General features: G+C 41.0%; 2 protein-coding genes, 1 long non-coding RNA gene and 1 pseudogene across 5 annotated transcripts in view; 1 reads left to right on the top strand and 3 right to left on the bottom strand.

Moving 5' to 3' along the window:
• LOC102514472 (stonin-1) overlaps positions 1–3,310 on the bottom strand; it is a 49,979-nt gene extending 46,669 nt beyond the window's left edge. The window contains exon 1 of the mRNA XM_006185782.3: positions 3,171–3,310. The gene's annotated coding sequence lies outside the window, so the exon portion shown is untranslated. The remainder of the gene's footprint in view (positions 1–3,170) is intronic.
• Positions 2,167–26,639, top strand: LOC106729766. Of its 3 annotated transcripts, XR_004326318.1 has the most exons (6): positions 2,167–2,929; positions 13,272–13,400; positions 16,993–17,119; positions 18,931–19,003; positions 23,500–23,543; positions 23,879–26,639. It is a non-coding gene; the product is annotated as an uncharacterized LOC106729766 (long non-coding RNA). The 3 variants fall into 3 exon arrangements; XR_004326320.1 differs by lacking the exon at positions 16,993–17,119; XR_004326319.1 differs by lacking the exon at positions 18,931–19,003.
• On the bottom strand, positions 4,823–6,405 carry LOC116668975 (annotated as a pseudogene).
• PPP1R21 (protein phosphatase 1 regulatory subunit 21) overlaps positions 13,157–26,676 on the bottom strand; it is a 57,664-nt gene continuing 44,144 nt past the window's right edge. The window contains 5 exon segments of the mRNA XM_032497483.1: positions 13,157–13,898; positions 16,247–16,375; positions 17,386–17,484; positions 19,642–19,758; positions 21,482–21,514. Coding sequence (XP_032353374.1) covers positions 13,869–13,898; positions 16,247–16,375; positions 17,386–17,484; positions 19,642–19,758; positions 21,482–21,514 — 408 coding nt within the window. The 3' untranslated portion in view covers positions 13,157–13,868.

Below are 26,676 nucleotides of genomic sequence, written 5' to 3'. Positions count from 1 at the left end.
TTCTGGGTATTTCTCGTTGGTACAGCTGGCTCCCAAGGGAAGGTGAGCTACCCCTGACTAAGTCTGGAGCAATTTCCAAGGACTTCCAAAGAGAAGTGACAGTGGGAGATGGAAGAGGTGGGAGACAGAGACATTTTATAATTAATCAAAACTGATTCTTACTGAAGTTCTTACTAAAGCACAAATTACTTTCCGTTCCTTTTCTATTTTTCCTTAAAATAAAACTAAAAAAAATAAATTAATAATAATAATAATAATAATAATAATAATAATAATACACATGCAGGGAGATGGTAGACAGCAATGATTGAGATGTGTAGACTTTGGCCACTGACCCAAATTCAAGATTTAATTCTAGCATAGTGGTTATTCAACCTTCGCAAGTTTCTCCTCTGATTTTAGTTTCTGAATCTTAAATCATGAGAATAGTAGTACTTACCTCAAAGAGTTTTAAAATGAAATATGTATGTGCTTCATACTCAATAAATGTTAGCTATTACTATTGTTAAAAAGTTGAGAAATACAGGCAAGCACAAAGAAAATCAGAAGTACCTATAATCCCACCATCCATTTCCATGCATATAATTCCAATATTTTAGGGGTATATTTTCAAAGAGTGAGATTCAGTGCTTTCTATTTCATCGCTTGCTTTTAAAATCTAACATCCCTACCCTAAGCATGTCTACACAATTTGGTATTCTTGTACAACATGATTTTAAAAGGCCACATCATACTCCTTTAGGTTATTTTACTTCTTAATGACCTCAGCCCTCCTTCCTACTCTGCAGGTCCCACATCTTGTGTATTTCCAACTCACATGACCTGTCCAGATGATAGCTGGCTGCTTTCTATTGGCTAACTGGGGAGGTAGCCTTCATCTCACCATCCAGACCACGGGCTCCTTCAATCAGGGACACGTTGCTAGCCTTCATTACATCCCCAGCACCGAGAGCAGCCTATCTGGGACTGTACAGCAAACCTTCGTGACTGATGGCAAACCTCCCAGTTTAACAAGATTCCACAAGGGGATACAAAAGCTGAACAACGCAGAAAGGCCATTTCTCTCCAAACAGCATAAGGTTATTTTCTGGGGCATTAAGTACACTATTAAAAATTCTCAGGAAAAGGAAGAGACTGAAGATTTTTATCTGAGTGCATTGTTTTTCTAAGCACCAGGTCCAAACAAGTTCAAAACTTCGAAGGGCTTTCTTTTTGAATGGAAGTCACAACACTTCCTTACCAATGACATTTCGAGACCACAGTAAAACTTTACTAATTCATACTAATGGGGAACAGCCAAACTCAATCAGCAGAGAAAAATGAATTACATCCTTTTTAAAATAAAGGAGTTTCTTTCCAATGAAATTCATTTTTAAAAAAAATCTTTACTTCCAAATAGTTCAATACCTTAACTTGTTTTGATGGGTTGTTCAGAACCTGGTCTAAGACATTTTATAACTACATTTATTGTTTGTATAGAAATGGGAATGTCTGAAGTTTTTGAGAAGTGCGTTCTCCCTAAAAACAGTAACAGTCAACACTCCCTACAATCTTGTTCAAACAGTTCACTCCTTAGGAAAGCTTTTTCTTTCTCGGTCATGTGGAAGCAAACCCCAGCTCAGGCTGCCCCATCTCCCTCCACTCCAGTTCTGAGTGAGTGGGCAGAGAGGTTTGCAATATCAACCCAGATCAATCCCTAAAAAAAACAAACAAAACAAACAAAATGAAAAAAACAAACAAAAAAAAAAACCAAAGAACTCCAGATTCCAGGCTTGATCTGTCCAGACCCATCTGAGAATTAACAAGCTCCTTCTAAGCACCCAGAGAACTAAGCCTGTCACGGAAACACTGATTCAACCCTAACAAGAACAGACATAAAAACCACACAAATGAACTAAACATTCCTCTACCCAATCAGCATCAAGTTGAAGCAACAGCCTCAGGATTAAAATTAAGTGAGGCTGTTTTTTCTTTGTGGTCCTGCTCATTTTCGACTCTTCTATTGCCTTCTTTTCACAACTCCTGTTTATTAGAAAGTGGGGGAGCTGGGAAAGGGCTGGAGAGGAGAGAAATGCAGGGACTATGTATGCCAGGCTGGGAATGCCAACAAACACTGCGGTTTATGTCAGGCAAATTAAAACTTCTAGCCTGGGGGAGGCTGCAATAGTCTGTTTAGGACAGCCTGAAAATAAGCTACACTGAACTCTCATCTCCCACTAACACAGTTAAGTATGGAGTGAAGTCTTTACTTTCCAAAGATGGGGTTCTGCACAGTATTTTTAGCAAGCATTCTTTTTATTATTTTTCCTGTTTCTTTCAGAATTAGAAAGGCTAATTAAATGAAGGATCATTATTATTTGAAGAAAGCATAGTCAGAGAGGTTTAAAAATAAAACGAAACAAAACAAAAAGACGCCCAAGAGAAATAGTAAAATCCTAAGGAGGAATGTATTTTAATTTCCCCTTGGGTACACAAAATAGGACTTGCAGGTCCAGGGGACCCAACGCCAAATCCCAGTGAAAGTCACTCCTGCAGGAAATGTGTGGGCAGGTGTGAAGGCCCCTGTGGCTGTGGCTCCTCGGCCTGGCTCATCGCCCTCTAGGGCTGGAGCGGGCCCCAGGCTGGAGATACCAGCCTGTGGGACAGGAGCCTCCCAGGGAAAGGCGGGGAAGGGGAAGTAGCAGCACGAGTAACAGGAGCCAAAGAAGGAAAGTGAGAGTCTGGGGGTGGGGGGATGCTGAGCCCCCGAGAGCGGGATGGAGGACTGGCGCTGGTGACCCGGGTCCGGGAGGCCCGCCCGGACCGCGTGGATTTGGACGAGCCCCCAGCCCCGGCCCTCGGAACTGAGTCTAGATTCTTCACTTTGCTGCTTGAATTTTCCTTCTCTTGAGAGCGGGACCCAGGTCACAGCAGCAGCCCCAGAGCTGAGGTACGGAGGGGAAGCCCGGTGGGGCCCACCCGGGGGGGCGCTGCGCCCTGAGGGTAGCGAAGGCGGTGAAGGGGAGGGGAAGGGGCACCGCGCGCCCGGCGCCCAGCCAGCCCGGGCGCTGCCTGCGTCCCGCGGCGCCGGCGCCTCCGCCACCCGCAGTTTCCCAGCAAACCCGGGTAACCCACTCCGGAGAGGGGGCTCCCCATGCCTCCCCGTCAGTCCCCTGGGGCTGATCACTCACGGGCAGCGCGGCCGGGGCTCCGACTCAGACCGCCGCCATCCACCCCGGAGGAGGAGCAGGAGGAGGTGTGGGAGGAGGAGGGGGAGAAGGGGGAGGAGAGGGAGGGCCCAGAGCGACCCGGAGTGAAGGGGCGGGGAGGGGGTAGCCACTCCGCGGAGGCTCTTGCGTCCCTGCCCCACCCCCTGCTCCGTCCTCTGCCGGATCCCCAATTCTTTCCCGCCGTGGATCCCCAAAACTTTTTCTGGTGTCTGATTCTCCATCTCTTCCCTCTCCGTTATCTTCCTGCACCTGAGTCTCCAGCCCCCAAGTCGAGGAGAAGGTGCTCCGTCCCCCAAAAGTGGGGCGGGGCAGGAGGAGGTATGAGTTACGTTTGGAGGCCCCTTGAAATAGACGGCTGGGGCCTTTGACAGATCTGAAGCCACCCTGCACCCCCTAGGACTGCTATCATCGCTGCGTGGTGGGATGATGGGGGCGGGGCAGGGATGAGACTTGTGGTCGTGTTTTCCACCTTGCTTCACTGAGCTTTTGGGTTTTCTTTTCTCTTGAGATCAGATAGGAGAACTAAAGAACTTTTTTGACGTTTTTTAAAAACTTAAGTATAGTTGATTTACAGTATTATATTAGTTTCAGGTGTACAGTATAGTGATTCGGTATTTTTCACAGATTATACCCCCACTAAAACTTTTTACAAAATAATGGCTGTAATTCCCTGTTCTATTCAATATATCCTTGTTGCTTATCTATTTTACACACAGTAGTTTGTATTTCTTAATCCAACACCCTTAATTTGACCCTCCCCTCTTCCCTCTGGTAACCACTAGTTTTTCTGTTGAGTCTGTTTCTGTTTTGCTACATACATTCATTTGTATTGTTTTTTAGGTTCCACTTATAAGTGATATCATACAGTATTTGTCTTTTTCTGTGTAACATTTCACCATGCATAAAATTCTCTAGGTCCATCCACGTTGCTGCAAATGGTAGCAGTTCATTCTTTTATGGCTGAGTAATACTCCCTTATAGATGTGTGTATATATATTACACCACATCTTATTTATCCATTCATCTGTTGATGGACACTTGGGTTGCTTCCATATCTGGGCTAAGAATTATTTTTGAAGCCTCTGTCAAGTGGCTCCTCTTTTCCCTGAAGGTGGGGCCAGCCCTGGTGCCAGGGTAAGATGAAAGGTGAAGATGGAATCCCACCTTCAAGGCCCATCAATACTAAAGAGGAGGAGGAGACAGACTAGTGAAGGGCCAGGCTGTGTGGATGAGGCAGAATGCAGAAGAGAAGGGGAGTTGTCCTTCAAGAAGAGCTTAAAGGGTGGCTTCTAGTCCCTACTCCATCACCTCCTAGCAGGTGACTCTGGGCAAGTCACTTGACATCTGAGCCTCTTCCACAAATGAGGCTGCCCCACTAGCAATCAAAATAAAAGAAGATCCACTAGTGCCCTTTACCCTGGAGGGACACCTAACCCCAGGATAGGAGGCTTGTGAGGGTTTGAACAGACTCAGAGAGGAGAAAAAAGGGCATTCCAGGCCCTAGGACATGGTGCTTTGGAGGCTGGCAGGACTGAAAGGCTTAGGGCAGGTGGGAAATGTTTGGATGAGAAGGTGGGACTGGACATAAAGCAGAAAATGGGAAATCCATACAGTTTTTAAGCAAAGGAATATTTTTTTTTCCTGCCTCAGGTTTGTTTGTACAAACAGCACAGGTAGACATGAGCCCCATGCAGACAGCAGCCCAGAGGTCACACCAGTCCTTTTATCCTCACATCAGTAGATGAAAGCCTTTACTCTGGAGCCTTTGTGGGGGGCCTGGGCACCTTTGGGAGCCGGAGCCGGAGCTGCAGCTGAAGCTGTGGCCTTCGTCTGAGCCTCGTCCTTGGCCTTTGGCCGACAGAGCCTGAGACCCTTGGCAATGTGGGCATGAGCACATTTTCTGAGCCTGGGGTGAGCAGTGTAGGCAAGTTGACTCAGCTTGCGGCTGTTCCTCTTTAGGATCTTGGGCTTGACCTCCTTGGGCTTTCTAAGAGCCTTGACAGCCTCAGCACGTGCACTCATGGCCTTGGCAGTTGTTGGCCTGCATCTTCTTCAGGCCCTTCTTTCTGTGCTTCTTGGCAAAACGCGTGTTCCTCAGGAACTTGGGGTCCACCCCCTTAAGAGGTTCATATCGTTGTGATCAGGGTTTTTTGATGCCATTTCTGTGCCACTTTCGGGACTGGTTGTGTGTGGTGTGGTTCTTCAACTTGGCCATGTCTGCACTGGAGCTGGGAGATCCCGAATCAAGCAAAGGAATATTTTGATGCAAGTGGTATCCTGTTCACTGTTGTATTCCCAAAGCCTAGCATACAATAGGTACCCAGTAAACCGTTTTGGATTCAAAATGGCAATTTAGGAATACCGATTTAATGGTCTGAAAAGTCCATCTTTCAGATGGACTATCTGGGAAGAGGGGGCTTGAGCTCAAGGAGAGGAGTTAGGAGGCCCTAGTGAACATCTCAACATGAAGGACAATGCCTGGTGGTGGAAAGGAAAGGAAGGAATTCTGATTGAACACGTCCTTCTGTTTGCACCGCAGTGTGATTGTCTCTTCAATGCTCTTTTAGGGGTAGTCTTACTTTTGACCTTGGTGTTCCTTGGTGAAATGGAAAAGATAACCAGTCAACTGCCAGCCAATGGTTAGAACCTGTGCTGAGGGCTTTGAGGAAGGAGGGAAACATTCAGAGAGGGCATGGGAATGCCTTAAGTCACACAGCTGGGATCTATTTAGGATACTTTTAGCTTCAGATAAAATTTCTAATTGTGTTTATGCTTAAGACATCCTAAACAACCAGATAAAGGCATCAGGTCCTCCTCACTTCCCTATTTCCTCCCACGACCATCCCTCAAGAGTTGAGGAAGAGCAAGAGGGAGCCTGGAGAACAGAATGTCAACTGAATGGTAACTTTCAGAGACTTTTCTGTGGAATCAGACAGGTACTACATCATAGTCAGCCTTCTGGTAAGGAGCTGAGAAAAGTGCAGAGCAAAAAGGACAAAGAAAGAGAGAGGAAGGGAAGAAAAGAGGAGCTTTGACCCCAGGCATTCTGGCTGAAGCCTCAGACTGAAACTCCTGTATACTGTGTCTAGCCAGCCCATCTCAGAAAATGCCACAAGTAACAATTGGAGAAAGGACTCAAACAGGAAACCACACCACACTGGACAAACCAGCAACTGTCGATGCATTTAAATGAGTCCTGAGCTTACCTTCTTTAATTCCATCATCTTAGACTAAGCAGCATGGCCTTGATTAGTAGGCAGTCCACCTAGTGAAAGAAATAATTGTTTTGGAAACTTTGACACTTCTGCAAAGCAAATAGGCCCATAATTTTCTAAAGACCAAATCAGTTGGTTGAAAACCATTTATCTTTTGCAAGAGACAGCCCCTCCTCTTCTGTGTGACTCAGCATGGCCCCAAAGGTTGCCACTTTCATGAATGCAGATTTATTTCTTGTAACTCCTCCACATATTTCCAAAGGACCCTTTCTGGCAGTATCCCTTTGTATCAAAATCTGTTGGTAAACAGCTCAGCCTGGCCTCAATAGCTAGGCCACCACAGCTGTTCAAGGCTGGCTGTGACCTCATGTTACTCCAGATCCTGTTCTTTTCCTAGCTCTACAGTAAGGAGACCCTCAGACCACATCACTCTTCTTGTCATTAGCACGTTTCCCTTTCCTGGCAGCCTTTTTAAGGAAACCATTTAGAATTCTGTTTAACAAGGGGCCCCCAAATTCTCTGTAAATATGATCCAGTATATTAACTCGGAATTCCTCAAAACTCAAATCAGTTGAAGCTGTCAGTATCTGTTAATATAAATTCAGACTGGCTTGTGGAAATGCCTGATTTGAAAGGGGATTTGGTTGGAAAGTGAGGACTTCAGATCTAGAACAAGCTTAGCCCTAAATGCTTGAAAAGAACATTCCTCCCTAAAAACTTGAAAACAGTTAAGTCTCTATTTATATTGCAACGTTCATTCAAGACAGAGTAAAGGCTTGTGGAAAAACCGTACTCAAAAAAGGTATTAACCAGTGATAGCTTCAACAACAGTGAAAATGAAACAGGAAAAAAAAATCACCATTTTAGGCACATGATGCATTCTGGACTGATATTTGAAGAACACACTGTTTTTAAACAACTTTATCTATGAGGAAACTTGAATACTGTGTGGAAAGAAATTTCCAAAGATAAATAAAAAGCCCACATCTTCACTGAGAATGCCAACTGAAATCAATGGTAATTTAGGGAGATGATCACTTAATCAATTCTGATTGGCTATCCTTTGTCTTGGAGATGGGACACTCTTAGGTGTGGCTTGAGCTAGTCATACAGTCCCTTGGCCTGCTCCCTAAAACGTATCCAGTTAGCATCAATTGAACACGTACTATGTACAAGACATCCTGCTAGGCACTGTGGGGGAGTAAGTATAAGGCATGGTTCCTGCCTCACAGCATCTGTAGTTGTTCAGAGAGACAGCATACAGCAAAATGGGATGTGTTGACAATTTAACACAACAGAAGAGGTGCCCTAAGGAAATGCAGGAAAGTGGAAGAGAGGGAGCGTATTCTTCAGCATCTGAGCAAGATGTGAGCGACATTTTGTTTTTGTTAGTTAACTGAACTGCGTTGTTTCTATTCTTGGACTTCTGGGGTGTCACCACTCAGCCATCCCACTAGTGTTTAGGGAATAGTGGGGCTGAGTTCAGAGGTCATTAAACACACCACAAAGGTTCTAAGTGGGGGAGGTACCTTTTGAGGCCCCTACATCCACAAACCAGACAACAGATTCCAGCATGTTTCTACCCAGGAGTCAATTCTAATCCTCTCCTTATGAAAACAGTTATTCTAATTCTGCTCTATAACCTTTTCCTTCAAAGATTTGGAAGAACTGTAATGGGTTTTCCTGCTCTAATGCTCTGACTGCCAGATAATTTCCTAATTTGGAGCTAATTACCAAACTGCTTAAAAATGTAAGTCACAGGCAACACTTACTGACAAACTTTCCACTTACCACCATGGTATCTGAGGACATGGCCCTTAGCCAAGAACAGAAGCTTCCAGCTTCCTCTTCTATCCCAGAACAGACTATTCCTTGTCAGTGTGGCTCTGCCAGATGGTTTCTTAGCCACCATCAACCAAGTTGCTATCTTCATATGTTAAAGTTATAGAGTTAGTTTGAAGACTTTTAAGAGCTGGGAACAACTTTCAGGGTCAATGCTGCATAAAACAAAACTCTGAACTGTACATTTTTCTGTCTGACGATTTTTATTATGAAGAAAGCTTTCATTCGTAGTCATCTGGAGAGAGCCTTTCCCTCCAACTTGTTTGATGACTTTCTTAGCTAATTGGTTCCTCATTTTACTTATTTTTTTCTCACATTTTTGTTTGGAAATAGTGCAGCTGAGTTTTTGTTTTAATGGATAATGAACTTGGAAGTGGTCATGTTGCTAAAAAGTATCTGTTAGCATAACTGATAGAGTTAATTTCTTACCAAAAACAGTGGGAAAGCCAATTTTATCAGCTTTGAAAAGTGAGCAGTATTGCTTATAATAACATAACGGGGGTGGGGGGGGGCGTTTAAAAGTGATCTGACAAGACACATGCTATTTTATCACTATTTCTCAAGCTGCGCATGGAGCATCTTATCCCTTCTCCCAGGCCTGCTATAGAACAGAATGTGAACAGTGCCCCCTAGAGTTGTGCAGCCAGCTAACCCACCTCCCGCCCCATCACTTCCTATTTAAGAGTTTTTTTCTCATTTGGAGTTTCTTATAACATAATCCCAATTCTTATTAAAAACTTATATATGCATGAAAAAACAGGAATAAACAAAATATTAATAGCTGAATCTCCACAGAAGGAGATGTGTGCTCTTGAAACTTTCCCTCATTTTCCAAATTTTCAACAATAAGCATGCAGTATGTAATCAAGAAAAAGTCGGAAATGTCATTTCAATAAGTTCTGAAAATTCCATCTCCTTCAGGAAGCAATGCATGATAATTAAAAGTCATTTTTCTTATTTTTTCCTTTTGCTCCAACGTGGATTTCAACCAACTGAGTCCCTACTTTGGGCCCAGACCGAGATTTCTCTCTCATTTTTCACCTTCCAAGCCCCCAGAGGTCTGGTCAGAACAGACGACGCTTTGAGAGGGGCGCTGCAATGGAGGCAGAGGCACAAGACACTCACTTGAAGGGCTCGTGGAGTGTGAAACGGTATTTTAAGAGTGGCAGCCACTTGATGCCCAGAATAATGAGGAAGGTAGATCCCAAAACAGCAGCAGTACTGCTGGCCTGGAGACCAGCCAGGATAGCCTGGAGCAGATCAAAGGACTGTAGGAAAGACTTCTTGATGGAGATAAATCTGGCTGAACACCCAAGTGAATCTGACAGCAGAGACAGGAGTTATATACCGAGAGAGAATTTAGGAATAAATGATGAGTACCATAGAAAATACAGATAAATAAATAAATAAATAGGTAAGTAAATAAAGAGCCAATTATTAACTCCAGGGAAAACAAAGAGTTGTACAAGAAAGGAAAAGTAATCAGGCTACATCGTGTGACTCGGCGACCAACAGCATTTAAATAATCATAGTAAGGAATATACTGAATATCGACCTAATCAAAATGTTGGTATAACTAGCTTGAGAGAAGACAGGAAAACAGGAAGCATGTATATGTATGTCAGTGGTGAGGAGAGGGAGGCAGATGAAACAGAGACAAATCCTCATCTTCCAACCACAAAATCAATTGATAAAGCCTAACGGGAAAAGCAGAAGTAGCGTGCCATTTGGAAATACGGCGACAGACACCAAAATAGTGACTGCAAGTGCTTTTCTTCGGGGAGCGTGATACGAGGAGGAGGATCAGGAGGCTGTTTTTGTTTGCCTCGTTTTGTTTTTTTCTTTGTAGTAAGTATTTTAGAACAGTTTGACTCAAACTAAGTTTATAACTTCCATAAAAATACAGACACTTAATTACAAATGTTACAGCCTTGACAGATTATCCCTCACTGCCCACTGTGAGACTAGCCCAGAGCAGGCTGGATGACCTGTGGCCATCTGTAATTATGCATGGACGCGATCACTTTGTTGTCTCACTAGCAGGCAGCCAGCATGCCTGTTTTGCGTATCAGTCTCATCAGCACTGACCACTCAGCAGGCGCTCCACACATCCTTGTTGAGCAAATGATGAAATGAGTAAGACAGATACAGAAGGTAGTGCTCCCCATCTTTACACAGGTACGCATAACTGAAGGGTTTACAGGTGAAATGAGCCAATGTCTGGGAATTGCCTTAAAATAGTCCAGGAAAAAAAAAAAAGAGTGTAAAAAAGATAAAAAAAGATTAACAAAATGTACATAAGATGTGATGGGGACATAAGAGTTCATACTAGTCTCTCGTTTTGTGTATGTTAGAAAATTCCTTTACAAAAAAAAAAAAGAGAAGTAACAACAAAGTTTGTACAGGAAGAGGATTATAAGGGAGGGGTAGCGTCATGGCATAAATTTATTAAATTCAGAATTTGGTAGTTGGGAAGGTTTGTATAACAGGGAATATGTAAATAAAAATAGGGGTCAGAGGAAAAAAAAAAAGCATGTCAAGACAAACACTGTACCAGGGCCGTTAGCCCAGGAAGCTAACTGAAAGCTGAAAGAAGGGTAGAGGTACATAATGAAGACATGGAAAAGGAAAGCTGGATGGAGTACAGCAGTTACTGATCCTCCAAATACAGAGCACCAGTAGGAACAGAACTGAATGTCCCCAATTTAAAGCAGAACTACAGCACTGCAGTAGTGAGTGACCTAGGCTCTGGAATCGGCCTAGCCTGGATCTGACCCCTGGTCCACACATACCAGCTGTGTGACTGTGGACAAACTGCTTAGCCGCTCTGAGCCTTGATTTTCTGTCTGTTAAAATGGGGGAAGTGATAGCACCAATGAGATATAGGTATTGGAGGTTTAAATGAAATAAGTCATGGCAAGCCTCATTCCATGCCTTACTTAAGTAACTGGTTAACAAATGGTGGTTATTATATGCCGGGGCAAGGTACTCTGCCAACAGAGCAGAGATCTTAGCAGTTAAGTTGAAAAGGGACAATTCTGCCAGGGAACCAACTGCACCCTCTACAGTCCTGCCCTGTCCCTCAGGCCGAGGAACCCTCCCAGATGCACTGACCCTTACAGAACGGCCAAATAGTCCCCAAGTACTGCCTGCGGGTCTGTGGGAACCAGACACCATGCAGGGTAAAAGGGGCCACCAGTCTGAGAGCTCTGGCAGCTCATGGCTGATGGGAGATACAACTCTCAGCCACCAAAGCAAAGAGGGACACAATCCCAAGATTCACATTTTCTCTAAGAGAAAAACAGGCCCAGCTCTCAGGAGAAGTGTAACTGTCCCTGACCCAGAGGTCTGAGTGTGTTCATAAAGACAGAGGGCGAGGACGCTGGGCGCGGGGAAGAGAACAAGGAGAAAGTGCGTGATGGTCAGCGTGTGTGTCCACACGCACCCACTAGAGCTGGACTGTGCCCAGCAGGCAGTGAGGGGCCACTGTGAAGGCTTTCCACCGGGGAAACGGCTCTGGAGAGAGACGGTCTGGTAAAAGGCGTAGGAGGTCTGGGTACAGGAAGACGGGTCGTCCAGACAGTAGGGAGCCAGGGCTTGATTTACGGTATCGAGTAAGGATCCTGCAAAAGCATAAAGACTCAAAAAGACAAGATAACCAATGAAACATGTGAGGTGAGGAGGAACCCAAGGTGATTCCCAGGTGCTCGGCTTAAGTTACAATCAGGTGGAAGCAAGCTGCTCCTCCCTCAGTCCTCCCTCTCAGTCCTGTTTGTTCAGGTCAAAATCCTTGCCTCCCCTTTGACCCCTCCTCTTTCTCTCACATTCCACATCCAGCCCTATCAACATTCACATCAACCAGTGTTCACTGAGTGCTAGACCATGTTCTAGGTACAGTGAACAAACCAGACCAAAAACCTGCCTTCCTGGCACTGCGTCTTCTAGAAGTAGAAACAGGCAGTACATGAGATAAATAAGCAAAACACACTGTATGCTAGAGTATGGTAAGTATTAGAATTAAAACAAAGCAGAGATGAGTGGCGTAAGTAAAGGGGGAAGGTGCTGTGATTTCAGCAAATCCTGTTCACTCTCTTCAAAATAAACCCAGAAACAGACTTTACACAACTGCCTCTGCCACCATCATCTCTATCCCAACTTGCTTGCTTCCACCCTTGCTCCCCTACAATCTGTTCTCAACATAGCAGCCAACAATTCCATTAAAGCATCAGCCAGACGATGTCACTCCTTTGTCCCAAACCCTCCAAAGGAAGAAGAGAAATGGACTAGAAACTCTGATTTCAGCATCACAGAACACTGAGGGTCTAGCAGGGGCTGGAAACTCTAGGTGTACAGTGGAGCTAATCAGCATGGTGACTTGATGTTTCCCTCTCAGTGCTTGGGGGCTTAGATGCAGCTGCAGTGGAAACAGCTGGTTCAGTTGATGGAGAATTAAAATGAGCAGGGCACAGAAAACAGAAAGGGCAAAGGGGCTAGGGACTCGAAGGGCCCGGAGGATGGGACCAAGGTGACTCACCCAGAGATCCCCGAGGCAGGATTCAAACACCATTCATTACTGTGAGGACTGGGCACAACCACCAGACTCTCCTGAGCAGTCAGCCGAGGATGCGGGGCAGGGTCCGAGGAGTTGGCCTTTGTGCTGAGCACTGAGGGAAGCTGGTGGTGAGCTCTCAGGGAGAGACACCACTGAAAGGTACACTGAAATGACACAAGGTTTATGAAATAAACCAGGGGGAGCCTGAAAGGGCTGAAGGTCCTTGCTTGAAGTATGGTTACAAGTACCTTGAGAGGTACTCAAAGCCTTAATAAAGGATTAACGTACAATTATTCCAATTTGGGGGATTAAAAAGATTACATCTAAATCAATTGGGATTTGGTAATTTCAAGAAGCGTACTTTAATAAGTTTCAGTTTCCTTTATCAGATTTTCATAGAGAGACTGAAAGTTTGATATAAGTACGAATTTATTGACATCAATTTTCCTTCAGCTATTATTCCAACACAGAGAGAGTACTGAAGAGTTGAAGACAATGATAATAAACCCACGAGATCTGAAGTTTGCAAGGCCCACTCCCTCCAGAAAAGCGGAAGAGAAAAGGAGAGGAGAGGGAAAATGAGTAAGTCTTCAAAACGCATCGAGACTGCTTTCAATTATAGCAAAAAGTAACTGAGAGTTTGACAATTTAAGCATTTTATCCAGAAACATAGATCTATTCCATAGATACCAAATTGATTACCATATAATTGAGCTTGAAAATATACAAAATATTTGTTGTTCTTACATACTGAAATTAAAACCTAATTTTAAAAAGTGCACAGTAAAAACAGCATAAGGAAACCTACAATATCCATGGTATGTATATTGTTTTCCATTTTACTGTCAACAACAAATTCTGTATTTGCCTTATTGGTTACAAATATATTTTAAATATTTCAAGGCCATTGACAACACTGACGACTTTACTAGGTCCAACAACACTCCAGCCATCTGAAGGCGGCCAGCACTGGACGTGGTCTCACTCCGCAGCTCCGCACAGCAGTAGCAGCTCTGGAAAGAGAGCGCCCACCAGCCAGCTATCTGTAAACTATCGACTCTTGTTCTTTTTAGAATTTCCCTGTGCAGAGAAAAATATCAACAGTAAGAATGCAAACTTCTAGAAAAACCGTTTACACAGTTCAGAGACCAAGCTGTCTGGAAGCCACATTTCACTTTAGAAAACTTTCACTCCCAAGAGGGAGAGCAGCTGATTACCTGCATCGCTAACTTTTACTCAGGAATCACTAGGAGTTTGTTACTTTTAACTCTCCCCACTTTCTCCAGTCATGGACCTTATTCCCTTGGAGTCTGAAGACAGACAATAAAGAAAAAAAGGAAAGCTATCTTAGATTTAACAAACCTCAAATACCCATTTTGTTCCAAAGACAAGGTATTTTATGATTTCATAAAGCTGAAAAAAAAATTAGCCTAATCATCTTTCTGTTATTTAAACACCTTTTAAAAGGTCTTAATAGGCACTAATTTTAATAGGTGCCAACTAACACCCCAATGGCAATGATTATCTGTTAAAAGGAAGCTCAGATACTGGCTGAGAATGAGTTAGAGAGAAGAAATGTCTTAATTTATTCCCAATTCCCTCACACATGGAGATTTGGATTTACCAGTTAGTTTTATGTAACTTTTCTTCTGGAGAAGTTCACTTTTTAGGAAAACATCCTGATTAAATTCCTGTATTTAACTATACGTACAAAGACTTTTTTTTTCATGTAAGTGGGAAATGATTGCAGAATACAAACATTAGAGCAAGATAATAGCAAACAAATGGTTTCAGGATGTTTACTTGGTGTCCGATGGAGACCATGTCAACTCAGCCATAAGATGATGCTGTAGCAATTTAAATTACCAATAAACGGGGGGCAGGTGGTGGGGAGCAAAATATAGGGACCAAAGAATGATCAAAGAAAGCTTAACAATAGAAACTACAAAGTGAAGAAGGATCTCTAACTCAGTGTTTTATTAATGACAGATATCCTAAGGACTAGATTAAAAAGTTATGAGAGAGCTTAAAAATCCCCTAACTTCTAAAGTAGCTGCAATACAATTACCTTTGGGACAATAAGCTTTACTATACTCAACATTAACCCTTCTCAATCCAGAACCAATGCCTTCTGAGCAGCTCTGAGGTTGAAAACTTTCCCTGTAATCACTGCTACTTTTTTTTCAAATGTTATTAGGTGCTAAAGCAGGCGTTCTCCTACGTCTCACACTAATGCATGTACTTTCATGAGTCACCTATTGCCCTGGCAGAATATCCAGAGACCAAAAGGGTTAAAGGCAGCATTCTTCAAGATAACCAACACCCTACCCTCTACTTCCAAGCTCAAGTTTCCTGAAGCACAAGTGACTGGAGAACCCTAATCAGAACCACACTGGCTGGTTACAATCATCACAAGATGTCCCAGAAAAGCATCACAGACACTCTCTGAAGTAGCCAGAGGCCAATCAATATCACAAAACTACACTGAGAAACACAATTATATCACACAGATTCCAGTGCATTAACCCGATACATGTTCCAAGGAGACACCAACTGAGCAGCTGGCTGCACCACCACTGGCAGGTGCTACAGTGAAGCTATGGTTTGTTCATCTCCATGTCCTCCCCAGTGCCGGCACACAGTGGAACTCAGTAAATGCCTGCTCCATCAACAAGGGGCAGCAGCGGATCTCAAAGAGCGCGGGCTGGAGACTGTAAATCCTAGCTGCTGGTGGTACAGTATTGTCTAAGTTACCAAAATAAGCTAAGCACCTGAGATGATGCATGAAACCAACTCTCTGGCCTCTGGAAGCCTACCTTTCACGTTAAGAGTATATACATTACGTTACAACAAAGAAACATGGTATGTGGATATGCATTTCCAACACAAAAACACTACCAATATCTACTGACCCCAGCCTGGAGAAGCAGAGGCTTTACTGGAAATGAAATCTAAGAATCTTTTGGCATTAAAAAGACAAGATAGTCCTAGGTTATTTGGATATATATGAGAATAAATTTGCTAAAGGAGGTTACTCTTCAACAGCACCATTTTAGACTCACATCAATGAAGAGTAATCCCTGTCATAAACCTCTAAGAGTGCTCCTGATTGATAGACTAGTAGCAGAAATACCAAAAATGCCCAAAATGCAAAAAAAAAAAAAAAAACCACACAAAAAACAAAAAACAACACAGGACACAGTAGTAGGGCTTCAGAGGTCAGATCATCTCTCAACTTATAACTCAATCAAAGAATCTTAATTTTTAATATTTCTAATTTTAATAAGAGGGCAATTGATGAGATTTATAAACACTTTAAATCTCTTAACCTTTCACCCTTGAAAAGCACAGCAACGAAGTACCTTGTATTAAATACATTAAATATGAAATATTATACTTCAGAGACACCCCTCCATCCCCTCCCGTACCTTACTGGACATCTTTAGGGTGTCAATCTCTTCTCTCTGTTTAGATAATGTCTCATTCATGCTGCACAGGTGGTCACTCATCATACTTAACTGATCCTCGTAACTCCTCTTGGTAGTTGTCAGCTCATCCTGAATGGCGAGGGAAAGAAGAGAAATCAAAACCACTCGAAAGCATTTTTAATTTATGAAAAAAAAATTTGGAAAAGCAATCTATTAAGACCCATTTGATCAATTAACATGAAGGTTAAGCCACAGGCTTAACAAGAGAACAAAGTTAAAAGACATGGGGAAAAATTTTTCTTGGCCTTCAAAATACATTCTGAATTTTTTTGCAAAAAATGAAAGAGTTTCCTTCTATGCCAGGTATAAAATTGTCACCAAAAAACCAGAAGGCTACATGGTCTTTCCAAATTCCCTCAGGTTTTCCAGAGCCTTCGGTGAGGTGGGGAAGGCAGTCTCTGGCACATTCCTGCCACCTTACATCTCAACTGCCCATAGCCCTCTGGGCAGGACCCTCCCTGGAAGAGGCAACCTCCTATCTTCTCATCTCCCAGGCTCTCTTTGGCCCTTTAAAATCTAATCCTGTGCTCCTAGCTAATCTGATAAACTAATCTGAGACTAGGAGGACGTGTGTGTGGCTGTGTTAATGAGTTACTTCTCCACTTATATCATGTTTATATTTAATAAAGGCTTTCTGGAAACAAGATTTTAAAACAAAGCAGTGATTAAGGAGGAATATTTTGCAGCCCTACCTTTCAGTTTACGTGACTTTTACCAAAGAGTGAAGAGAAGGAACAGAGTCACATGAACAGAACAAGCCCACAGCCCATGACAGGGATTAACAGGGAGGAGGAGAAAAAGGAAGAAGCACGGGTAAGTAAGTATTACTCAGAGAAGTGCTGACTACAAAGCTGTTTACAATAAAAGAGTTACAAGTTACAAGTTAGAGAAACCAATACTACAACCATTTCTTGCCTGATATAAGTGAGATGTTACTTTAAAATGAGTTAAGAATAAAATGGTTAGAAAAACGCGTGTCTAGAGGTCAAATGCCACTACTTTAGAAAGAAAATGCTGACTCTGGTCCAAGAACTTTCAATGAAAAAACATACTAACACTGCTTAGTAGCATGAACTCACCTGAAGTCTGCTAATGTTCTGGGTGGCTACTTTTATCTCTTCGGTCAGTGCCTCTTTGGACTTTTCAGCCAAGGCCAGTCTTTTAGAGAGTGCTCGGCACTATTAAGTCAGAAAACATTCCATTATCCCGGAGAGCATGTCCCAAAACCAAATTTACTTCAGGAAAGGTTATGAGAAAACAAACCCCGAAGCCAAAAGTACTTCCTCCCTCCCCCACCTCCACAAATATCAGTTGACTATCTACAGGCCATGTACCACATGCTGGAGTGCACATAAGAAAGATATGGTCCCCACTCACATCATTTTAATAAGGAAAAAAAAAGTCTACTAACCGAAACTCATCAGTGTCTTTTCCTAGCTCTAGTCTGATGACTAAGGTTACAAAACACGTTAAGAAGTTTTAACATTTACCCAAGATTCATTTACACCCACACTCAATGAGAAGGGATATGGTTACTTCAAAAGTTATCAATGGCCATGCAATATGAATCCTAAGATATTTTTCTTGTGTTTTAAGACCATATCACAGGACTAATAAAACCTTTACAGCACTACTCCACAGATAAAAAAAAAAAGTGGATGCTGGGCTTTAAAGATCCCAGTTGCTTTCTTTGGAGGTTCTACCAAACCTAGGCTGTCCAGGACAGAGGAGATCAAGAAGAAAAAAGAAATATTCTGTTTCGTACTACGTTCAAAGAGGGTGTGCCATTAAAAGGATCACTGGAGGGGGGAGGGTACAGCTCAGTGGTAGAGCATGTGCTTATTTAGCATGCACGAGGTCCTGGGTTTGATCCCCAGTACAACCATTTAAAAAAAAAAAAGCTCACTAAATTTTCTGATAAACCATGAGACTGACAAGAGGATCTGTTGAGACACATTTGAAGGCTGTATCAACATCAGATGCTCAGACTAACCATTCCAGTAAAGTCATACAGAGGGCTACCACTTCCTGTTTACAGACAAAGAAAAACTAGTACAACTTAAAAATTCTTGCATCACAATTGTGCTGAAAGAATTTACCAAGATAAGCAAATCTCTTAGAAATAAAACAGCCTCAGTTATCCCCCAGTTACTCATTTCATTCCTCACAAGAGAATTTTAGGCAAGTTCAGCCAACCAAATCAACCACCCCTCTATTAACCATGTGTCTCTATACTCAGCACTGACCCCAAAAGAGAGGGAGAGAGCTGTGTAAAGCCTGGGTCCTCATGAGGATGACAATCAGGTCTGGGACAGTAACTCAGATGACAAGAACTGCAGCAGCTCTGTGGTCAGGCATCCAGCATGCCATCCTCTCCATTTTCTACAGCCCAACAGGAATCACTACTGGTCATCTTATCAGACAGGCATGTAATGGTTGTTGTGAACAACACTTAGCTAGGCACATCATTTATTTTAGCAGGAAGCAGGAAAACAGAAGCAAAGCCCCTCTCCACTCCTAGCAACTGGCTTCCTACCAACCTCTCCGTCTCTGTAGTATAAGAGAAAATCACAGTCAGGTCCCAATAAAGGGCGTTGATTTTTCTTTGTCAATTTCCTTAACAGTGTGAAGCATCATAATTCTCCATCTGCCATCTATAACTGATCTTTTAATAAAAAGTTTCAAATCAGAGACCTGGTAGGTATCTTATATACTGAATGACATCTATACTATCTTATCATTCGTTCCTTCTCTGGTATATGTAATTTCTTCCTTCATTTTCTCCCCTTCTAATCAATGAACTATGTATAATCTTACTACCTTGCACAGTGTTTTTCTAATTCTCTTAAGAAAATTAATTATTTGGTGAGGGAAGAAGAAAATGTAACAAAAAGTAAGATTTTATGTCTTTTAAAGGTTAAAAGAGGTTACATTTTTTATTTTATCATTTATAGAAACTCGTTTCCACAAGCTATCATTTAGAAACCAGAGAGTATTAAGAAAAAAAAAGGCATATTTTGCTTTTAATTTTCTTAAATGAAAATTCCTTGACCTATGAACATTACCTGCTTATAACTCTCTAAAACAAGGAATCCATAATAATAATGTTCCAAAACATGTTATATAACCATAAGAAAGGCTACCTGTTACATTTCTTGCAATAAAGATTTTTGGTTGATATATGGGCCAATCAAAATGAACTCTAACTAAATCTATATTGCGGACACACAGACACTGACTTCTCTCTTCTGATGAACAGCAGGAGGCCAGGACAGTGACCTAATTCCTGAAGGGGTTAGGAAAAAACCATCTAATCTAATTAACTCTCCACTCACCTCAGCATAAAAATGCACTGACTTACTGTCAGCCAGCTGCAGCTGAGACGTCAACTCCACAATCCTTGCCATGTAGTGATTTTTAATTAAGTCTTCACGAGATTCCACATCTGGAACCTAAATAGAGCACACATAATTCAATAAATGCCAGGGAGATGAAACAGCTCTAGGGGAAAAAAAAAAAGTATCACTTTAGCAAAAAAAAAGACATTTTGCACATTTTCATTTGAAATGTGATAGGGAATTATAGTTTTTCCACCTGTCAAACTTCAGACAGAGCAGGTAAATATATATTGCAAATTTCTTTTATTCAGCATCCTGCCTATCTCACAATGAAGCTGAGGCTTCAACAGAACAAAGCAGAAGTGAAGTATTAGGAGGCCCACCGTACGTGGAGCCATGTCCCACCATCTGGTTTTCACTAGCCACAAACCTAACTTTCAAAATCTCCATCCATTCGATGGACCTGAAGACCGTCATTCAAAGAGAAGTGGGCCAGAAAGAGAAAGAAAAATGCCATATGACATCATTTATACGAAGAATCTAAAAAATAACAATAATAAGGACACAAATGAACTAATTATTTTGATTTCTTGAATATATGTAAGCACATTGGACTGTCCTTTACGACTGGATTACCACTTTCTGTTGATTCTTATTTTGTAGTTGGCTTTATTCCTTTGATAACTATGGAAGTTTAAAAAGCTAAAGATGTAATCTATTCTTAGAAACAATAATTAGTACATATATGAAAACTAAAACAATGTGCAGTATACTGTATATATGCATTTATATGCAATATAATGTGTATGTGCAGTCAAACTATAATAATTCTACATAATAAAATTGGGGGAAAAAAAATCTCCATCCATTCGACTACTATGTCCTCCTCTAACTGGCAGAGAACAGGGGGAAGGGGAGCATCTACTGGAACTCCTAAAAAAAAGGAACATTGTTTTTACCCCTAAATTATCTTATGATAGCAATGCTTTTAAACATACTAACAAATTAGGGAGGAGGGTATAGCTCATTGGTAGAGTGTGTGCTTAGTGTCAACAAGGTCATGGTTTCAATCCTCAGTACCCCCATTAAAATAAATAAATAAATAATCTAATTACCTCCTCCCAAAAATAAAAAAAAATAAAAAGGCCTAAACATACTAACAAATTAAACTGTTCCTACAATGAACAATTTACAGTCCTTGTCCCAGACTAGTTTTCTACTAGTTACTCTAGCAGTGACACACTATGGGTTTTAAATATATGCAGAAGTTCAAGATTACCTAAAGTATAAGGCCAATAAGGAAATCAAAGAATTTACAGATCTACTTGAACTATATTTACCAGCTTGTCATACTGAGGGGTAAGGTGAATGACTTCAGTGTTCTTTTAATGGTTATTTATAAATTTACATCTTATTTCAAAATTAAAATGTGTAAACCTGACAAGCCAAATCTGATCTGGGTTCACTCACCTGAGGGGCTGAAAAGAACTACCAAGCCCACTGACGGTCAAGGCCCTGAAAAGCCCTGCCTTCCCATCCTGCCTACTGGGAGGGTGAGGTTCTCAGCCTCGTGCCACATGCCAGCGAGCTGGTGGCCAAGCTCGTGCCCCACCTTGTCAAACTGCCAAGACAAGTCATTTAAGGAGGCAATTACAGAAACAGGCTATAATTTGTTGGTGACAGTTAAAACTGACCCAGAGAGAAGAGTAACATGGATCCACATTTGCTAGAATTGTCAGAGAACACAATTGGACAAAGCTGACTTTTACAGAATTTTGTCAACAAACATGTGGCCAGATATTTACTAACAAACAACATGATGTTAAGCACAAATTACCTCGCTGTCAGATGTCCTGGTTAAAATCCCAATCTAGAACACAAGAGAGAAAAACCTTTAGACTTTCACACTTCCAACACAATAGTTTAAATACTTGTAATATTTTCTCTTCTCGATTCATACTATTTTGAAGTGCATTAGCAGTGGAGTTCTAGAAGATCACCCTCAAATCAATCCTCCTTCCCTGCAAAGAAGCTGGACCTGCGGATAAGTAATCACACTCTCGATTTCTGCCATGAGGCAGTGATGGATAATGACTACCACCACTATTTCCGCTATCAAAATGCTATTAGCCATTTTCACTGAAAACCAACAAATTGTCTGGGAAGAGGGAGAGGAAGAACAGTTCTTAACTCCTCTTGTCATTTCTACACTCACTTCCAAACCAGCAGCCAAGAAGATATAAAAACAGTTTCACGATGACCGTAATAACTAAATATTCAAAACACAAAACACAAATAGTAAACTCTCTGGCTGAAAGGTCAAAGGCGAAAGAAGAAATATATTTTTGATATGTTACTATGACACTAATAAGTATTAATTTCACACTTAAATTAATGAAAAAGAAAATGTAATTACAAACACATTAAAGTGTTACCAGGTTTTTAAAAACTTGCTTCAGTGGATTAAGAATTCAAAACATCTTGATTGTGGTAGTGGTTTCAGAGGTGGATACCTCTATCAAAATTCATTAAATTGTATATCTGAAATATGTGTAGTTTACTGTACAGGAATTATACACTACAATAAAGGTGTTTTTTAAAAAAAAGAATTCAAAAACAGATAGCCATGGTTCCTGAATTCAGGTTACTGTTCAAAGAGGAAGGGCATGTGCCTGGGCTCAATAATTTAAGGAAACTATTGGAAACTCAGTTCTATAGATTCTGTTAATCAGAGGTAACATCCAATGAATAGTTTTCACAGATTCTAAATAATACCTTTAAGAGTACTGCTTTGAACTGTGAGCAGTATATGAACATTATGCCCACTTTGCTGTAAAAGGATCTTTTGTAAGTCCCTTTTTTATAGAAGAGCCGTAATTTTCTACACATTGAAGTAGGAATAGCAATTAGTGTTTCAGTTAAAAACTGTTTATAGTAATGCACTCATCATTTTAATTTTATACATTCAAATATGGCTACATTTGGCAAAGTAAGCCACAAGTATGCATCTGTTCTGCCTCCCCACCCTGTCTCTTTACTCCTGGGTTATGGTTTGAAAATGTGGTACAGCACACAGTCCCACAAAGGAATGGAATAATATAAATGGAAGGAAAAGCTATAACATTTATCATTTCAACATTTTCTCATATGCCAGTAAGAGTATAAACTAATATAGCCCTTTTAGAAAATAATTTGGCAATAAAGATCAAGGAATTTGAAAACATTCATGCTTTTTGACCCAGTAACTCTAACCCTGAGAATACATCCCAAAGAAAACATCTGAGATACATAAAGACTCTTACGCATAAAAATGAGATGTTATTTATAATAAAAAAAACTATAAACAATGTCCAATCATAAGTAAACTAAAGAGTACTATGGAATCAATAACTAAGTTTACATAGTTTCTAATAACAGGATGTATGTTTTTATATTAACATTATACTAAAAGATTTGAAATTTTATATAGTATAATGTCAACCAAGTATGACATTTTGTAGAAAAAAATGTTAATGTTTGTTGGGTATTCAGGAAAATGTCAATTTTTTTCTTCTTTTACTCTTCTGTATTTTTTAATTATCTACAATGTACATGTATTATTTTTATATTTAAAATATGTATTTACAAATTCTATGAATTTAAGCAATGCTTTAATTTCAGCAAAAAAAGTGGAAACTTGTATTTCTCTCTGCTTTTTCTTAAGGTTACAGCTATTCTTTTATTATAATAAATAACAGGTGGTTAAATGTTCAAATTACAGTATGAGGTATTTCAATGAAAAATAATAAGCCATTTAACTTTTGAAGTGCTGTAGGGAGAGAAATAACAAGTTTCTATCTGATGTAACTTTTTCAGTCCCAAAGTGCCTGAACCAAAGGAATCTTCCGGGGACTTGCAAGGTGAGTTCCTTTGTTAAACAATTAACTTTAAAGTGGGCACAGACTTACTCCAACTCCCAAGAGGAAGACAACAGAAAGGACACACACAGAGCCACACACTTAGCTCACACTTAGCTCACTTAAGCTCACTTGGGGCAGGGTGGGAGGTTTGGGGGAAGAGGTGATAAAAAGAAAGGCTGAAAAGAAAAACATCAGAGAAGGCAGAAAACGCCACCCTTTTTCATCTCTATTGTCTCCAGGTTATTTTTGACAGGAATCTGCCACGTGCAGAAGGGAAGGAGAGTTATGTGGGGAGACCATTCTCTCAGCCTGAAATATACTCTTCTTCTGCCTAGGGCTCCTGCTCACTTATGAAACGCACCAATGTTACCCCTTCTGTGATGAACTCCCTGAACCCTCCAGGTGCCTCCACTGTGAAACATGAAAGAGGGCCAACCATGTCCTGGTTCACTGATCCTGACCATTAAAGACAATGCCCCAAACTAGGGTTCATGGAAAATGTGGCAACTCAATGGTACCTTAAATGATAGTAAGAGTTTTGAATTCAATAAGACAAAGAGAAGGAGAGAGGAGTTAGAAGGCAAAAGTATTTGAGTATGCAGGTGATGGGAGTGATGGATAGACATCCAGACAAAAGATAACAGCTTGAACAAAGACAGGGAAGCAAAAATGCAAAAAAAAAAAAAAAAATTATCTGGAAAGTGAGCTCAGTTTGGGTTTGTACAAGGAAATGTAGAAAAAAGGTAGCTTGGAATAGGTGTTCACGGACCTTGAATGTCAAACTAATGAGTGGATTATATAATATAGATAGTAGGGAGCCACTGAAGTCTTGAAGCAAGAGAGTGCCTCATCAAAAATATACTCTAGGAAAATTACTCTGCTAGCATCTTATGAGGTGGGTGGGAGGAAAGAGATCCTTAAGAGATGCAGACAGAAATAGCAGAAATCAAGGCTATGTAGCACATGCTAACCAGACAGAAGTAATAGCAACTTCCAAACTCACCAAATCCAAATAAAGTCATCATCGCTCATTACTAAAGGTTTCCCATGTCCCTGGAATCTTTCTCACTTACATATGGAAGAATAGTGCTCTACATTGAAAATATTCAAATAAAAAGACAGTCCTCAACTTTCAGCAACTGACATTAATGACTCAAATATACTAGTGTTACCAACTTTCAGTACTTCAGAAAGGCAAGCTGTAAACAAGTAAGTCTGTCAGTTGATCTGTTTTTTGACATCTGTCAGAGCACAAGACTATGTTGGTTAAAAGGACAGAGGGTGGACCTAGATGTCCTGGGTCTGAATCCTAGTTCCATCACTTATCAAGTACGTGACTTCAGGTGAGTTATTCTACCTCTCTGTCCCTATGTTTCCTCATCTATAAAATGAAAATGTGATAGTACCTACAATGCCACAGGATCTGTGTGAGGACTGACTGAGTTAACACACTGAAAAGTCCTTAGGACCATGCCTGTCACATGACCATTGCAATTACTGTCATTGTCATCAGTGCCCTCTCTGGTCTGGTCCCACAGTTAGTCCCTGGCCAGCAACCAACTACTGCTAGTGCAAGTGAGAGAAAAAGGAAGAAGCAGAGGCAGGGCAGCAGGAAGAGACGATGAGATAATGAAGAAATCAGACCCAGCAGAGAACAGCCCAACCTGACCAGTGAGCAGACTCTGAAGGAAGTCCAAAGATGAATAGTGGCAGTGCTGCACTTCCCCAAAGGGTACCTGAGCAGATGTCAGAATTCTCCTCTGTTTGTTAAATGTTCTTCTAGGTAGTCATCCTTCCCTGTCAGAGGCAATGTGCAACACTTGTGGCTGGGACTCAGACTTGCCACTGGGGGTCACACAGGATCATCCAGTGAGCATGGTGGCCATTCAAGTCACAGCTCTGAGAAGTTTGCTTTATGTTTTTCCCTTTTCTAAAAATTTTAACTCTCTTTCCTCCCCTACATTTTATTATGAAAATGTTCAAACATACAAAAAAGTTGGGGAAAAAATTATAATAAACATCTGTGTATCCATCATCCACATTTGATAATAAATGATTTGCTGTATTTGCTTTATTTATCTGTTGTGTGTATATATTTTCTGAACAATCTGAAAGTTGCAGACATTATGATACCTTACCCTAGGTACTCTGGCATTTATCTCCAAAAAATAAAAATATTCTCCTGAATATTCATAATATCATTATCACACCTAGGAAAACTAACACTAATTCAGGTTACTGACACTGTTAAGGTACAGTGAGGTCTCTATACATCCTGAATATAAAAGCTGATTTGTATATTTACTATCAGGTATGCTCTGGATCAGACGCAAGGTAGATGTGAGAATGACTGTGCCTTGCTCTTCAACAGCATCAATGAGCTACAGGGCTAATACACGCCTTAGGACAGGGCCTTCATGAAGTACCATGGCCCTCCTTAGGCTCCTCAAATGTTTACAAAAATACACCTAGTGAGACCCTTCCAATTTTGAGGGTTTTTTCCCTTCCCTTCCTGATTTCTTATTTTCTGTTGTTTTTTTTTTCTTTACAGTGAGTAGAGAACATTTTAATCAGAAAACTTTTCTTAATGTAACTTTGAATTCTGTAAGTCCAATAAAGATGTTTCTTCACCTTCGAAATCAATGCAGCTAAATATAAGGCAAGAAATATAAAGCTGCAAGATAACTTGCCAGTTTAGTGTCTTCTAAAATATAACTAACCTGATGGGTATCTGTACTGTATGTGTATCATAAAGTTTTATACTATCTAGGAATATACCATACAATTGGTTTAAAATGCTATTCGAGGTCATTTCTATAAAAAGTTAGGCATTTAGCCCTTGGTCAGAAACACAACCTCCATATTACAAATGTATTGATGGAAAAACAGAATTATCTTAAATTTAATTTACTATATTTTCTCTAGGAACACAGCCCTCACCATGGGGAAATCTCAAGTAAAATCAAAGGGAATTGAATGGAGTTGCTTTTTGAAGGGAGCATCCTGCTTACCAACCTGCTTTTTCTAAAGCACATGGATTATTCCTGCTATAAACTGATGTGTGATTCAGACGGTTAACACTGAACCCGTAGCTGGATCCCTATCAATTAGCATTAACAAAAGGAAGACACTT

The sequence above is a fragment of the Camelus ferus genome, chromosome 15 (genome assembly GCF_009834535.1).
Source record: "Camelus ferus isolate YT-003-E chromosome 15, BCGSAC_Cfer_1.0, whole genome shotgun sequence".
NCBI lineage: Eukaryota > Metazoa > Chordata > Mammalia > Artiodactyla > Camelidae > Camelus > Camelus ferus.
The sequence above is the reverse complement of the archived record's forward strand: the minus strand, read 5'-3'. Positions and strand labels throughout refer to the sequence as shown.